The sequence below is a fragment of the Scophthalmus maximus genome, chromosome 13 (assembly GCF_022379125.1).
Source record: "Scophthalmus maximus strain ysfricsl-2021 chromosome 13, ASM2237912v1, whole genome shotgun sequence".
Classification (NCBI taxonomy): domain Eukaryota; kingdom Metazoa; phylum Chordata; class Actinopteri; order Pleuronectiformes; family Scophthalmidae; genus Scophthalmus; species Scophthalmus maximus.
Genome location: NC_061527.1, coordinates 24,291,965 through 24,308,959, shown reverse-complemented (window position 1 = coordinate 24,308,959; position 16,995 = coordinate 24,291,965). Strand labels below are relative to the sequence as shown.

Sequence of the window (16,995 nt, the reverse complement as noted above, 5' to 3'; positions counted from 1 at the left end):
AATGTGTGTTTTTCTTTTGGGAATAATGGGTCAGAAGGTGCAGTCAAATCAGTAGTACTTTAAGGGGATACAAATAATTGATGGAAAATTCTTTAGGTTTGTTACTAACAATAAGCAAAAAATAATGTCACGTTTTCAAAAATTTAGAGCAAACTTAATATTTGATGTTGTCACTTCCATGTAAAATTTGTGTGGGTCACGATGCAACCGTACCTCATCTTTTGTCTGTTGTATATGCATAATTCAAATGTTTTGCTTTTAATTTTGACAATACTCCCTTTATACTGTGTTTTTAATTAAAAAATCCCATCAGTTCAATACTTTCTTCCTGTGTGTGCGTGCGCGTGTGTGTACCATTCTTAGTCCAGATCTAATTGAGTGAGGACAGTTGGGCCAGTCCTCACTTTCTGTGTGTGTGTGTGTGTGTGTGTGTGAGAGAGCGAGAGAGAGAGAAAGTGTCTTTCCTTCATGAATGCATTGAGCTCTGAAAACCACACACATTCTCCCATCATGCGTTGCGAGACCGGAAGCATACCCTGCTTTTGGCGCGGTCTTGTCAGCGGTGCCGGCCATCTTGGAACCACTTTGCCAGGCGAATGTGTGAGGCTTTGTATGGTCATAGAGACGTCGTATCGTTGATAGAGGACACCATCTGTTTTTCCTTGTTACTCACGACAACAGCCGATACGCTTGTTTTTCTATTTGCGCGCTGAGCGGCGGAGCGAACTGCGGATTATCGAAAGAACCGTCATGGCGACTGCTACCCCAAGCCGCGAAGCTGGCCGGCCGGCGGCCTCCACGCCTCTGTCCCCGACCCGCATCTCTCGCCTGCAAGAGAAACAAGATCTGCAGCACCTGAACGACCGACTGGCCGTGTACATCGACCGCGTCCGGTCCCTGGAGCTGGAGAACGACCGGTTGATGGTCAAAGTGTCCGCGAAAGAGGAGGTGACCACAAGAGAGGTGAGTCTGACCGGAACAGTTGGAAGTGCTCGCCCTCGTCTTCCCGCGGCCGCGCGGTAGTCGGGTCCCTGAGCGAACTGGTAAATACACACTTAGTGAATCTATTCGAACCACGCACACACACGCACGCACGCACGCACACAGACAGGCGCGCACAGACAGTCCCAAGCACCATGAAGCAGTCGTTGCGGCAGCAGCCGGCCTCAACACGTGCAGACGGACTCGTTCACGTTCCTCGCGCCGGTTCGTCATCACAGACGATCACTGCAGCGGCTCCACGACTCCGGCGCTCCGATCACAGCGGGCCCGGGGGGTCTCTGGAGGTCGGGGTTCGGCCCGATCTACGACTGGTACCCGTGTCTTTTTGATATGGTGTACTCCTTCACACCGAGCAGCGTCTGTGCGTCGTGTTCCGGTGAGTTCGATGGTGTGTCGGTTGATGCTAACTGCTGCTGGAGCCTCGGACTAACAGACAGTCACCAACAGACCATTGTACTGGACAGTGGTGGACATCGACTTGTGAAGTTTCTTAAATTTCAACGTTATTACATTTGGTATTTAGCTTCTCGTCCTCCTCATCTGATCCACCAGCACAGCGGTGACAACTTGCGTCCCGGTCCAGCTAATCGTTAACAAGGCCGCTTTTTTTTGAAATGTAAAGAACCATGGTCGGAATGTAGCTTGTGACTCTACCGTAGGGTCAATGTGTGAATCGAGGATGCAGTTGAAAACCGTTAAGAGCTGCTGTAAACCGCTAACTTTCAGTGGATAGTCCTCCCTAGAGGATGTAACCCATATTGATGACATCACCTCGTGTGATCACATTCTGCCCTGTGCTCCTGGCCTCCTTATACAAACACATTCCCAATGAAGTCCGTTTGGCGTTGTTTTTCTCTTTCTGTTGTAAGACAACGGAACACTTATATTTACATGAACAAACTCCAGAGATGGTTTGATGTGTGGTGTGGGACGGGGCTTTGATTTTAAATGAGGGAGAAAGATGTCGGAGCTTCCTCACAGCCGTCCCAAGTTCTTCAAGCAGGTGTGAGATACTGTTCTCGGAATACTTTGGTCATGACTGGTGGAAGTCCATCTTTACATCATTCTGAGAATGTCCACTGCCTTCTCCCTGAATGCTAAGTGTGGCATATTGGTATTGCTAAAGTCGCAGATATAGTTAATTTGTTATTGAAAGTTCTAATGTAAATTCAATCAAATTATAACTTTTCCTTTTTCCCCTCCTAATAGCCACTTCGTGATACATTTTTGTGTTTTCCTTCTCTGTAGGTGACCGGCCTGAAGGCTCTGTATGAGGCGGAGTTAGCTGATGCTCGACGTGTTCTGGATGAAACAGCTAAAGAGAGAGCCAGGCTCCAGATAGACCTTGGCAAGGCTCAGGCTGATCTGGATGAAGCCACACGCAGGTAATATAGAACACAGGGCAGCATTTTTGAAACAGGCTCACTCGCCGGGGTCGTCAGCCAATTGGAGGCAATAACCTTCTTTCCCTGTCTATGTGTTCCAGTGGCAAGAAGAAGGATGCTGATCTCGCGGCAGCGCTGTCCAGGGCCGCTGGTTTGGAAGGCCAGCTGAACAAGAGCGAGGCTGCTCTTTCTACAGCTCTAAGCCAGAATGCAGCTTTGACTTCTGAGCTGGCTGATGTCAAGAGCCAGTTGGCTAAGGTGTGTACTGCACGGTGGACCGTTAACGTCAGCCATGTTTCTTGGCCGTAGTGCTAAACACTCAGGCAAACTGACCCGCACCAAATTATGAAATATGTTTATAAAAATGTTTGACACGATAGCTCCGGCTCGATAGTTGGGGGAATTGGAGTCATGCTGTCATTGGAGGTTTAGCGAGCTAAGACCTTGTTCTGCAAAATTTTAACACGATCAGAAATGTACGACCCGGTTCTCATGTAGCAACTGCGGCTACATCGTTGAAACAGCTTGGAGCATTCCAACAACAGTTGCTGAAACGGCCCAGAGCAATAAGGAGCACTGACCACACCCCACAGAGGTCAATCACCTGAGTTTAACCACAACCTATTTAGAACTGAAGAAGCCCTTTGGGTGAGAGGTAGAATGTCTTCAAGAATCTACAACCAAATCTAGTTGCTCCTTAAGATTCTGACATCCCTCAAACGGGTATCGTACTGCGACCAAATATTTATTAGATCTATCCTGCACAGTGTGATATACATTCAATCAATATCTCTCTGTTAATCATTTGAGGTTAGCCTCTAATCAATCGGGGGGTTTGGCCAGTTTTATTAAGTGTCCATGTGTGTTTCTATGGCGTTGTGTGGTGTTTAGGCAGAAGACAGCCATGCCGTTGCTAAGCGGCAGCTGGAGGCAGAGACACTGATGCGCGTTGACTCTGAGAATCGCAGCCAATCACTGAGTGAAGAGCTGGAGTTCAGGAAGAGCATGTTTGAAGAGGTAAGACATGTGTGATTTATGAAAGTCAATGACTAATAAACAAAATTTTGAATTTTTGTATAAAAGCAATTCAGGAACTTGTATATTATATATAATAAAGATCCATGGAAAAATGATTAAACCCTGGTCAAAAGTTACAAAAAAAGTGTTAAAATGCACTTTTTATTGAAAAATAGAGCAAAGCATGAAACCCTGTGTCACTCAAAAAGCAGTAACATTGTTTGAATAGATCAAACCCATGAAATGTCTGGTATTCAGAACTCTGTCTCTGTGTTCAGGAGGTGCGTGAGTCGCGGCGTCATCAGGAGCAGAGGATCGTGGAAGTGGATTCTGGAGTGAGACAGGACTATGAGTTCAAACTGGCTCAAGCTCTACAGGTATTTCAATTCAATTTTATTTGTAAAGCGCCATATCACAACATACATTGTCTCAAGGCACTTTACATAGTGAGGTCAATATTACAATATTACAGGGAAAACCCAACAAATCCCACAATGAGCAAAGCACTTGGCGACGGTGGAGAGAAAAAAAACCCTTTTAACAGGAAGATATCTCTGACAGAACCAGTCTCAGTTGTGGGTGGTCATCTGTCTCGACCGGTTGGGGTGAGGAGAGAGAAGAGAGAGAGGAGAGGTGGGCAGAAAGAAGGTGGGAGGAGAGACAGTAGGAGAGAAGAGAGAAAGAGAGAGAGGACAGTTGTACAACTGTCCTCTCTGTTGTCATGTTGTCATGTCTGGTAGGGCTGCGTGACAGGAGTCATGTTATAAATATTTAGAATCAGTTCTACGATAAAATGATGATTGTATTGTGACAATACATTGGCTGTAGCACATTTTTAGTTCTTCATGGTAAACTTCACTGCACTATATTCACAAACATTAGAAAATTTGTGAAAATTATCACTGCAAGAAAGATTTAAAATAGAGAGGTCATTGGTAGTTCACACATAGTGTTCAAGTGCTGATTTGCGAGTCCTGATTTCAAACAAGTATTATGAACCGATGGGGGTATACTGGTTTGTGTATAAGTTTGGGACCTCTCGGTTCATTTATGATTTCCCAGATGCCTTACCAACGGACGCAGACGAATCATGTGACGTCTGTTGAGTGACGTGAACATGTCAACAGACTAGAGAAGAGATGTCTGTGATGATGATTCCACTAGGGCTGCAACTCACGATTATTTTTATAGTCGATTAATCTGTTGATTATTTTCTCGATTAATCGATTAGTTGTTTGGTCCATAAAATGTCGCTAAATGGTGAAAAATGACGATCGTGTTTCCAAAAACCCAGACATTATGTTTTGTTTTGTCCACATACCAACGATTTTTAGTTTATTGTCATAGAGGATCAAAGAAACGAGAAAATATTCACATTTAAGAAGCTAAAATCAGAGAATTTAGCCCTTTTTTTTTCATAAAAACTACTTATAGTTGCCGATTAATTTCGTAATCGATTACTAATTGATGAATCAATTAACTGTTGCAGCTCTAGATTCCACAATGTCAGTGAACGAGTGTTGCTGTTTCTGTCAGTGTTTGAAATAAGTACCAGCGCGTTGCTGCGGTAACAGAACAGTAACGTGTGACTAGATACACATATTGACTGTAACGGAGGCTGTAACATTATTGTGTTCACCACCACAGAAGAGAAATAAAAAGTCACAGTTCATGTCGTGCACTCCGACGTTCTCCTGCTTTCTTCACCGCAGCAGAGACAGAAACACAAACTGAGCTGACCTCAGATAAAAAGCTCAAGTTAATGATAGTTAATGTTAAGACGTCTGCGAACGTTACCGTTCGCAGCATCGTAAGCCACCTGGCTTTTATAAATGACACATTAAATAATATTAACGCAACACTAGCTCTCCAATTTCTTTGAAACTGACAGGCTGCCCGTCCTTCAGATATTTAGCCAAAATTGTGGAGTTCCCTCCTCTGGTAAAGCTTTTCACCTGTAGGCTTCGATATTTGCGATACTGAGATGATCAGAGATCGTTTCGTTTTAAACACGTGGTATATAATTAGTATCAAAGTATGGATACTTTTGACAACCCTAGACTCATTATGAAACTGTAGCAGGTCAGAGAACGTCAGCGCAGTAGGCGGTCCTTCAATGTGGCCACGTGTCCCAGCCAGCCCCCCTCCGAATCTGCTCAGTGATCAGATCTTAACTGTACTTAGATCTGCCTTGTGATTGATTCCACAGCAACAAGTCATAATACAAAAAAATAACAGTGCATTAACATTTTAGAAATGTTCAATTTTAATATTGGAGTTCTGCTTTCTTACTTAATGTTGCTTAATATTTAATATTTCCCCAAGGTTGCCCAAGCTTTCGGCATAGTTTGAGAATTAGTATTAATCAGGTTTGTGTGATTCCACCAGGACCTGAGGAGGCAACATGACGAACAAGTTTCTCTCTACAAGGAAGAACTTGAGCTAACCTTCCAGGCCAAGGTCAGTCATCATCAGAGATGTTTGTATCCGTTCTGTCTTGATGCTCCGGCTCTCACCTGGTCTGTGTCGGCCTCTCTCTCCAGTTGGACAACGCCAAGGTGTCCTCCGAGATGAATGACAACGCAGTGAGCTCGGCCAGGGAGGAGGTGCAGGAGTCCCGTATGAGGATCGAGAGCCTGGGATATCAACTGAACGCCATGCAGAAACAGGTACGATTCACACAAATCAGCTCGTTCTGCCTTTGTGGTTCATACACTGCACTGCCAGTTGGCTTCACCAGTTGATGACGTGTTGCCTGTGGGTGTGTGCGCGTGTTTGTAGGTGTCTGCCTCGGAGGATCGCATCAGGGAGCTGGAGGAGATTCTGTCAGCAGAGCGCGACAAGCACCGCCACGCCATTGAAGGAAGAGATCAGGAGATGAGTGAGCTGAGAGAGAGGATGAACGCTCAGCTCAGTGAATACCAGGAGCTGTTGGACGTGAAGCTGGCCCTGGATATGGAGATCAATGCCTACAGGAAGCTGTTGGAGGGAGAGGAGCACAGGTACAACAGGTGTAGCTACGTGTGTGTGTGTGTGTGTGTGTGTGTGTGTGTGTGTGTGTGTGTGTGTGTGTGTGTGTGTGTGTGTGTGTGTGTGTGTGTGTGTGTGTGTGTGTGTGTGTGTGTGTGTGTGTGTGTGTGTGTGTGTGTGTGTGTGTGTGTGTGTGTGTGTGTGTGTGAGAGAGAAGAGAGTGTGATATCGCGATATCAATGAAACAGTGGCGCAATGGCGTATGGCGCACTTACGAAACACTGGTAATCCGTAAAAAAGATACGAGGCATCTTTTATTTCAGTTTTGAAAGCATTACTATATTAGTTTCATAATCAGTGAGTGTCTGAAGTTTTGTTTGTTTTGCTGCTGTTTGTTTACATCTGGAGGTACATTTTATTGTATAGTAGTTATTTGGAAAAGCCAGCCTTTCTTAAATTTGCACTAATAAATGCTGCTGCCTGCAAGCTGCAATCACGAATATAGTGTTGTTCAGTATTTTTTTTCTATATAGTCATAAATATCGTTTGAGGCTCTGTCTCCCTTCTGGCAGTGAACAGGCTGGTGTTTGCTCTTCTGTGTATATCTACTGTGAAGACTGAAGTATTTGATCTATTACACATCTGATGTTGTAGCTTGTCCTTCCCTCCGTATGTGCGTTTGATCGTCTGCCCGACTGTCCCATACATCCGACTCAAATGTCCACTCAGACTCAAGGATGCACTGATCACAGTTTTGTGGTCAAAAATTTCATCTTTAATGAAATACCAAAAGTCCTGTCTATATCCACTATAATGGAAAAGCCGTGAATTCACAGTGAACTCACCTGGACTGCTGTGCTTCTTTCAGACTGAAGCTGTCCCCCAGCCCATCGGCCCGAGTCACAGTTTCCAGGATAACAGGATCTTCGTCCTCCCGCTCGTCCAAGAGGAAGAGAGCGGAGGCCAGGGATGTTCCCGAGGTGGGGAGAGGGGAGGAGCAGCTGCTGGTGTCGGAGGAGGCGACGGCCAGTGGAGCCGTCACCATATCCCCCACGGACATGGATGGAAACGCAGTCACACTGACTAATGACACTGAGCAGGTGTGTAAAACTGTTTGTGTCTGCGCGTGTGGTAAGAAAATATATTTTTTTAAGCTTCATTGTGTTTTACAGGACCAGCCTTTGGGAAGCTGGAGGTTGAAGAGACAGGTTGATGACGGGGAAGAAATAATCTACAAGTTCTCGCCAAAGTTTGTCCTCAAGGCTGGACAGTCGGTCACGGTGAGAAAATATGAAGTACACAACGATGTGTTTGTCAGTATAGTGTCTTCCAGCCACGGAGCGGTATGTGAAAGTGTTTGCCCACATGTTGGCCCATCTTCCTGATCACATCTCTCCTGCAGATCAAAGAATGTGTCTCGTTTATAACTTTAACTGCTAACCAACAAATGTGTGATTTGAGTTTGATCACACACACACACACAGTCTGGTCACTCACACGATGTGTTTCCAGGTTTGGTCTGCTGACGCGGGCATGGCCCACAGTCCACCGACTGACCTGCTGTGGAAGAGCCAGGCTTCCTGGGGCACAGGAAATGACATGATCACTTCTTTGATCAACACTGACGGCGAGGTAGAGATCCCCATACATGACCACGTACACCGCAGCTCCAGCACATTATATCTATACATATCTATATGAAGAATGATGTTCACGTGTGTGGACCGACTGTCCTGCAGGAGGTGGCCATGAGGAGTGTGACCAAGACTCAGGTGGAGGTGGAGAACGGAGACGACGAGGACGAGGACGAGGAGGTGGCACAAACGGTGAATACACTTTAATATTCATATCACCTTTGATATCAACTCATTTTTCCTACTCTTTTGTTAATTTCTATATTGATTGTACTGTATGAATGGGGGGGGGGGCTGACTGATGCACCCCAACACATCCAGTGCTTTATAGTCACTTTTATAGTATTAAAATAAATATTTCTCTGACCATGTGAACCTTGTTGTCTGTCCTGCAGGGCAAGGCGTCGTCCAGAGAGTGTTCCATCATGTGAGGCCTCCTGCTCGGAGATGGTCCATTAGGTCTTTTTATTGTCCGAGACAATGTAAGAACCTTTTGGACTAATGGGCTCTTTTTTCTTTTCTTTTTACTGTTCCCCACATGTCTGGGCTTTAATACCAGTCCTTCCCTCAAAGTTCTTTAACAAGGCATCATGTGTGCACCACGTGTGCATCAAGTTTAGATGATGATCACAGCTGATTCATTTTATTCTTCCATAGCAAACATTTAATTTCACCTGTCGCGGCAACATTACAGTCGTGACGACGAGGACCTCCTCTCTGTAGCCATAATGATGTGATGAAGTGTGAATGTGTGATGAGCAGTTCTTCATTAGATTTTGGAAAACTGTTTTTTTTCCCCTCCAAATTCAAAGAGGTCTTAGATTGTTTCCCACCTATAACATAAACATTGGCCCTTTGCACATCTTCCTTCGAAGATGAACACAATTGCAGTTGTTAATTCTGATTCGTTGAAATTCTTTCTTTTGTGATTGTGCTGAAAGCAGAATGTGCAGCTCCACGGCTGCCGTGTGTTGATGACCACCATGAATATAGAACTCAAACCCTCATCTGAATACAAGTAGAAGCACACATTTGAAAAGTTAATGAAAAGGTTTGGAGCCACATGTGAACCGTTGCTCTGAGCTGCAGCGAACAGAAACACTCCTGTGTAGTTTCATTAAGAACAGCACCATGGGCATTTCACGCAATTCTGACACTGGGATGAAAACATGTGAAGACCTGTAACAAATGTGACGTTAACAAAATCCCCAGCAGTGAAAGGGGAATGTTGACCTGTGCTTACAGCTCATCGGGTGTTGTCAGTCGTGTGTCTGTCACCTGTCAATCAACAGACCACCACCAGGAAGAGAGTGGCATGTTTGTGGCCATGTTACTCAAATCTCCCATGTTCAGGTTTTTCTCAGACAGTCACCAGCTCAGGACATGTCAAGTGTCACATGTCCTGTGCTGAGCTGCTCTTAAAATAGGGAGTTGCCATAAAGTAGCCGGAGTTTCAGCTGGTGACTTTTCTGAACTAATACCAGTTGTGTGACAATGTTAAACTGACCTCACGTTGCCTCCATCCTTTAAAGTACGCAAGGTGAAGAGCGGAAGCAGCTCTGGTATCACCGGGTCTGAGGTGATACCATCTGTGTGTCGCTCTCACACCTCGTGTGCCATCTTAGGAAACTCAGTTTTTTTTTTATAGCGTGTGTTTGTATGCCGTGCTTTACATTGGTAGTTATTTTTCTATAGCTTTATTGTCTTATGTAATCATTTTTATTTACATGAAATCTTTCATTTATTATTTTGTATTTAGAACTTTCTGGGGTGACGATGGGACAGGCGGTCGTGTCCTAAACTGATACTCTGGTATATTTCAGGATTTTGATAAAAACATTAGTGAATGTTCAGTCTTCACTGAACATATGAAAAAGGAGCAATGACTTCCGGTCTAATAACTGATTAGAGATCAACTTTACATCTACGTGAGTCCATCAGTGTTTGACTGGGACCCTGAATTTAATACTGATCTGATTTTTAATTTCACTACAAAACAGTGACGCTGTAAGATTTTTAATATATAGGCTGACAATTCAGTCCCTCCAGGAACCCTCCGCCTTTCAGTTCAACTTCCAGAATACATGAAATTCAACCAATCCCTGCAATATTTGCAGGAGATGATTATTTTTTGATTACTAAAGCTTTTTCACAGAGACTGGTGAAACTGCCGGTGAAACTTCACTGTATTAAAAAAAAAAAGGAAAAACTTTAATATAGACCTTTTTTCACAAGCCAAAGTCAAACAATGAGGTTTGAATGTCAAAGACTTCCTGTATCGACGTGGAGGGTCATTTTTTTCTTTTTGGTACGCTGCTGTTGCGTATCAGTACGCATGATTGTCAGGTTATGTTTCAACAGTGATGCATTTTGCAGCTGATTTGCAAACATTTAACTAGTATTGATATATAATATTGAACAGCTCAGATCCTGGAGGGACTGGGATGTCTTGTCTGTGACTAGTTCCACTCCAGTGTATGTAGATGTGACGGGGGGGGCATGCTATATGTCAGGTTTCGTTCATGATTAACTGTCAAACTACTTTTTGTACACACAATAAATGTTTTACATATACACATGTGGTCTCACTGCTGCTTATTGAAACACGCAACTGTTGAGGTCACAACTCTCAGAGGAATTATTTAAACCCACAGCTTTATTCTGATTGGTTCAACTGAAACCTTTGTTTCCGGGTGATGAGGTGATCAACACCGTCACTTCTCACTACTGAAGCTCCAACAGCAGCAGTGGCTGATAATATAATATATTTGTTATACGTGATCAAATAATAAAAATGGATCACCAATAGCCATAAACTCTTTATCTAAAGTTGTTGGCTACTCTCTGAACTGATGCATTTTGTAATCCAATTATGTTTCACAACCAATGTGGTACCGATTACATCATTAAACAGGACTGAGTCAAATCCCCAACCTGAGACACAAGAGGGACTGTGGTGCATCATCACCTGGACTAAGTGACAAGGAAGAAACTGCTCAGTTTCAGAGAACTTCTTTTAAATGGTAGATAATTCATAACTTATAAGGCAGGTATTCAAAACAATAAGTTGTCTATAATGTAGAATGAACACCACATAGGAGACTATACTTTAGGAAAAAAAACTCCAGACTACATATTGTTTGTTTTTTGATATTTCACAGAACTCATTCATTTCAAGGACTTAGTATGAAGTTTGATTTCATGATCATAGCATGTAAAAGTTCTGTGTTTTTGTAAATGTCTCACGAATTAAGACTTTGGCTTAAATGAGCACAACATTGAACATTAGTACTACATTTGTGTCCTCTAATATGTCTGTGGAGAGTCTCGTTCATCCAGGTCATAGTTCTCTAGAGGGTGTTGAATCAGGAGCAACTGGACTTGGTTGTGATGTCCTCTAATAAAATGCCAAAGTAATACTGTCATTATCTCTTATGATCTGTAAAAGGAATTGATGAGAGACTTGATCTTAAAAATTCACTGGAGGGCGAATCCTGCAATCATTGTCTGTGGTTTAGGGGCGTGACTCTCCCAGCGTCACCACGCAGGTCAATGTGCACATTTAAGTCCAATATTTAAAACACTCATCAATAAATCCATTAAAAGCAACCCAGATGAAATGTAATCCAAAACATGCATGGCATGATAAAACACTGCACTTGGGATAAAATGTCATTCAAAAGAAACATGCAATGAAACTTGGACAAAGGATGTTTCTGAAGCCCTGTCACATAAGTACTTTGGACCTGGATAACTCCTGACAACAGCTCCTCAGCCTACTCCTCCTATACACGACAAGACAGAGGAGCAGACGGAGGAGAAGACGGAGGATCAGACGGAGGAGAAGACAGAGGATCAGAGAGAGGAGAAGACAGGATCAGAGAGAGGAGAAGACGGAGGAGCAGACTGAGGATCAGACGGAGGAGAAGACGGAGGATCAGAGAGGATCACACGGAGGAGAAGACGGAGGAGCAGACTGAGGATCAGACGGAGGAGAAGACGGAGGAGAAGAAGACAGAGGAGCAGACGGAGGAGCAGACGGAGGAGAAGGAGAAGACAGAGGAGCAGACGGAGGAGCAGACGGAGGAGAAGGAGAAGACAGAGGAGCAGACTGAGGAGCAGAAGACGGTGGAGCAGACGGAGGAGAAGACAGGAGCAGACGGAGGAGAAGACGGAGGAGAAGGAGAAGACAGAGGAGCAGACAGAGGAGCAGACTGAGGAGCAGATGGAGGAGAAGACAGAGGATGAGAGAGAGGAGAAGACGGAGGAGCAGACTGAGGATCAGACGGAGGAGAAGACAGAGGAGTAGACGGTGGAGCAGACGGAGGATCAGAGAGAGGAGCAGACGGAGGAGAAGGAGAAGACAGAGGAGCAGACGGAGGAGCAGACTGAGGAGCAGACTGAGGAGAAGACGGCGGAGAAGACAGAGGATCAGACAGAGGATCAGAGAGAGGAGCAGACGGAGGAGCAGACAGGATCAGAGAGAGGAGCAGACGGAGGAGAAGACGGAGGATCAGACGGAGGAGAAGACAGAGGATCAGAGAGAGGAGCAGACGGAGGAGCAGACGGAGGATCAGACAGAGGAGAAGACAGAGGAGCAGACGGAGGATCAGAGAGAGGAGCAGACGGAGGAGAAGACAGAGGAGCAGATGGAGGATCAGAGAGAGGAGCAGACAGAGGAGAAGACGGAGGATCAGAGAGAGGAGCAGATGGAGGAGAAGACGGAGGATCAGAGAGAGGAGCAGACGGAGGATCAGAGAGAGGAGCAGACGGAGGAGAAGACGGAGGAGCAGACGGAGGAGCAGAGAGAGGAGAAGATTTTTTTTGAAAACAACTTTTATTAAAAAATTCACCAGAAAAAACTGGGTCGTTTTTTAAAAAACACTCAAAAAGAATACTAAAAAAAAAAATCAAAGACAAAAGTCATCAAAACACAGGGTGAAAGATGAGCTCAATGTCCGGAAAAGGGTCTCCCGCAATCAGGGGGTTCCGGCCCCGTGAAGATAGTCCCGCAGCATCCCTCTGTCTTCACTGTCCAGTCTGTTGTGTCACCCCTTCAGAATGGTCCTGGTGTACCTGGTACATTTCTTCCTACACCGACCCAACAGTGACCTGTGAGTCAGTAAGAGGCTGACTGACTGTAGTACAGTCCTCCTCCTCCGTCTCCTCCGTCTCCTCCGTCTCCTCGCCCTCCCCCTCCTCCTCCACCCTTTCCTCCAGCACCTCCTCCCCCACTGCCACTCTTTTGGCCTGAGAACCACTTTTCCTGTTTTTTTGTTTCCTTTCCTCGCAGTCAGTTTGAGAACATTCTCATCTTCGCCCCAGCACAACCTCAATATTTCTCACTGTGTCCACTGCTGGGACTGCAGGGACGACAGTTGGCTCATCTTCAGCTGTTGTGCCACTTTCATTAGGTTCTGACCTACAGTGTGACTGGGAGGCCTGTCTACTGACACGTCCTCAGCCTCCTCAACCTCAGCTGACTTCCCACTTTCGGTGCAGGTCTGTCCGTCAGTGTGACTGTGAGGTCTGTCCACTGACTGGCCCCCAGCCTCCTGGTCAGTCTGAGGTTGAGTCTCCCCATCCTCAGACTGAACTATTTTCCGACTTTCATCCGTTCCTGACGGCATCTGATTTCCAGACTGACCTGGTGGATCGTTTTTCTTCGCAGGACCAGCTGGGTTCGGATTTTCCCCTTTTTTGACGGCGTCTGGTGTTCAGTCTGACCCGGTGGATCTTTCCCCTTGTCAGGTTCAGCTGGTCTCTGACGTATCCCAGGGCAGGCTTTCACTACATGCCCCACCTCCCCACAGCCATAACACTTTTCTGGCCCTGACTTAACATAGATTGCTGTTGATGTCACCATGAAGACACCAACCACACACACACCAAACACTCACCAAACTCCCTAACACCCGACAAAGACGCAATAAAAACAACCACGATCACACACACTCACACCATAGAACACATAGGACCAGTTTGAGTAGAAAAAAAAGTTTGCACCCGCAGTCTGGCTTTCAACAGTCCTTTCAGAACCGGCATGGGTTCCACACTGCCCACGTTCTGGGCCCGGTTCCTACGTGTCAGCCATATGGCCAATTTTGCAGAACCAGATAAATAGTTTAAAAGAGTGTGCACAGTCTTCTTCTTGGCACAGTATTTTGGTCCAAAAATAAATAACGAAAAGGAAAAAACCTCCCCAAGCCCTTGGAACCACACCTTCAATAAATCAAACATTGGCAACAGGCGAGGACACTGAACAAACAGGTGCACCAATGTCTCAGAGTGTGAACAGAAGATACACCCCTCCCCTAGCTCCGGATCAAGGTGTGCTCTGTATCTGTTCGTAGCTATCGCCCCATGCACAATCCTCCACTGGAGGTCTGCTGTCCGCTTCTCAACGGGCAGCTTGTACAGGGACCGCCAGCTGCCTTTCGGGGAAGTGTCTGGGCCGAAAAACTCTATCCCTGCCAGAGAGTTCAGAGTCAAGGTCTTTACACAGGCCTGATAGAGGGTCTTCTTCCCTGCCTCCTGAAATGTGTCCAGGTGAGGGGTTGTGAAGGACAGCAGCTGGTTCCCTCCCTCCTGCCACTCCCCCACAGCCGGGGTGATGGACAGGGAAGGGAACCTGTACTCACACCCCTCACTCCACTGGTCACACAGGGTGCGGTCTTCAGCCAGTGCTCTCAAGGATGGTGGCAGAGCAGCACAGACTTCCTCCACCACTCTGTGGACCAGCCTGGCAGCGGTGATGTTGCTGGTCTCCCTCAGTCTGTTGACTGACGTCGCCGTCACCCTCATCAGATGGCCTAGTTTTGTACATTCAGCTTCTCTGAGGTTGGCTCGGAGGCTGGCAGACTGCAGCGTCCGGGTCCTGAGGAAGTTGCTGAAGAACAACGGTTCTTCAAACACCCACAGGCCAGGAGTCTCGTTGACATTATGTGTAACCTGGAAAATCTGCCATGCCTCCAGCACAGACGAGTAGAACTGCGTCAGCCCAGTCAGGTCCACGTCCCCAAGTTGTAGGAGGAAGAGGTGCTTGTCATAGCCCAAACGTCCAGCTCTCCTCAGCAGCAGTCGGGCTGTGTCGCACCACCTCGGGACACAGTTGAAAAGTAGTTTTTGTGCTGACTGTAATCTAAATGATGCGATCCTTGCCTGGATGTTTATTAGTCCCTGTCCTCCTTCAGCCACAGGCAGGTAGAGGGCAGCTGCTCGGATTCAGTGCTTACCTGACCAGAAAAAGTCCACGATTGATTCTCTGAACTTCCTCTATCAGGCCTCTCGGTGGCGTCAGGGCAATAAGTTTGTGCCAAAGTGTCGAGGCAACCAAGTTATTGACCACCAGAGCTCTTCCCCTATAGGACAGCTGGGGTAGCAACCATTTCCATTTAGACAACCGAGCACACACTTTCTCCTTCACTCCCGCCCAGTTCTTCTTTTGAAAACCCTCTGAGCCCAAAAACACTCCTAACACTTTCAATCCCTCCTGCCCCCACTCAAGCCCCCCAGGCAGACTAGGCATCACCTGATCCCTGTCCTACCCACAAAGCTTCACTCTTGGCCCAGTTGACCCGTGCAGACGACGCTCGTTCATACAGCGACAGGGTGTCCTGTACATTCTGAACATCCTGCTGGTTGGAAACCAGGATGTTCACATCATCTGCGTAGACCAAAAGAGCCGGAAAATCCTGGTCGAGTCCGAATGACCCAGGCACTGTGAGACCACTGAGTCGCTTCCTCAACATACACAGTAGTGGCTCAATAGCGAGACTGTACAGCTGACCTGAGAGAGGACAGCCCTGCCTGATACCTCGTTTTACTGGGATTGGCCGACTCAGCCCTGCCCCCATCTGTGCATCACTGTACAATACACCAACCCAAGCCAGAAACCCATCACCAACACCAAACGCCTTGAGTGCAGAAAAAAAAATATGAGTGATCAACCCTATCAAAAGCTTTCTCTTGATCTAAAGAAACAATGCCAACACTTAAATTATGATATTTACATAAATCAATTACATCACGCATAAGAAAAATATTGTCCATAATTGATCTGTCAGGAATGCAATAAGTTTGGTCCGAGTGTACAACTATTTCCAGAATGTTTTTGAGTCTATTTGATAAAGCTCTTGAGAGGAGTTTGTAGTCTGTGCAGAGGAGAGAAACTGGCCTCCAGTTCTTTAGTAAGGCCAGGTCTCCCTTCTTTGGCAGCAGAGACAGCACGGCTCGCTGACAGGAGACAGGAAGTGATCCTGTCCTGAAACATTCCATTGTGAAGATCAGCTCCCAGAGAGTTCCAAAATTGTTTAAAGAAGTCAGAGGAGAGACCATCAATCCCAGGTGCCTTTCCGGAAGACATCTGATTGACAGCAGTTGTTAGTTCCTCCATTGTCAGGTCAGAGTCGAGAGCAGCTTTCTCTCCCTGGTTGAGCTGTGGAAGGCCCTCCAGGAGCTCCTCACGGCACTCCTTGCTGCACTCTTCCGCCCCAAAGAGATTGGCAAAGAAAACCATTGCATGGCTCCTCATCTCTCCTGGACTGGTGGTCACTCTGCCTCCTGGAAGCTGAAGGCAGGTCATCTGCTTCCTCTGAGCCGCTGACCTTTCTAGGTTAAAAAAGAAGGAGGTGGGGGCGTCCATGTCCTTGAGCTGAAGGAAGCGAGACCTAACTAGAGCTCCCTTCACTCTCTCCGGCAGAAAGGAGCTCAACGCCAACCTCTTCTCCTTCAACTGGTGACCTGTTGAGGGGTCTGGGTTATTGTGTAACCCCTCTTCAATGTTTTTAATGGTGGTTTCCAGCTCCTGGACAACTGCCTTGATTCTAGCAGTCGAATGGGAGGTGTACTGCTGGCAAAAAACACAAATCTGTGCTTTACCCACCTCCCACCATATTTTCAGCTAAAATTTGTTTTCTCAGCCCTCCACTTCTGCCAAAAGCATTCAAAGCTCTGACAGAAAGTACTGTCCTGCAGGAGCTTATTGT

At 46.1% G+C, this 16,995-nt stretch overlaps 1 protein-coding gene across 1 annotated transcript; it reads left to right on the top strand.

Moving 5' to 3' along the window:
- Nucleotides 1-534: 534 nt before the first annotated feature.
- lmnb2 (lamin B2) lies at nucleotides 535-10,584 on the top strand. Its single transcript, XM_035647349.2, has 13 exons — nucleotides 535-963; nucleotides 2,251-2,387; nucleotides 2,489-2,645; nucleotides 3,279-3,404; nucleotides 3,683-3,781; nucleotides 5,793-5,864; nucleotides 5,948-6,073; nucleotides 6,186-6,406; nucleotides 7,243-7,474; nucleotides 7,547-7,654; nucleotides 7,887-8,006; nucleotides 8,114-8,200; nucleotides 8,404-10,584. Exons 1-13 carry the CDS (start codon nucleotides 751-753, stop codon nucleotides 8,437-8,439), a joined length of 1,734 nt encoding a protein of 577 aa, XP_035503242.2. The 5' UTR covers nucleotides 535-750; the 3' UTR covers nucleotides 8,440-10,584.
- Nucleotides 10,585-16,995: the final 6,411 nt, after the last annotated feature.

Excerpts from the sequence above, each read along its gene's own strand:
- lmnb2 (XM_035647349.2), top strand. The coding sequence starts at position 751 with ATGGCGACTGCTACCCCAAGCCGCGAAGCTGGCCGGCCGGCGGCCTCC. Across the intron at positions 964-2,250 it reads AGGAGGTGACCACAAGAGAG|GTGACCGGCCTGAAGGCTCT; the intron begins GTGAGTCTGACC and ends CCTTCTCTGTAG. Across the intron at positions 8,007-8,113 it reads TGATCAACACTGACGGCGAG|GAGGTGGCCATGAGGAGTGT; the intron begins GTAGAGATCCCC and ends ACTGTCCTGCAG.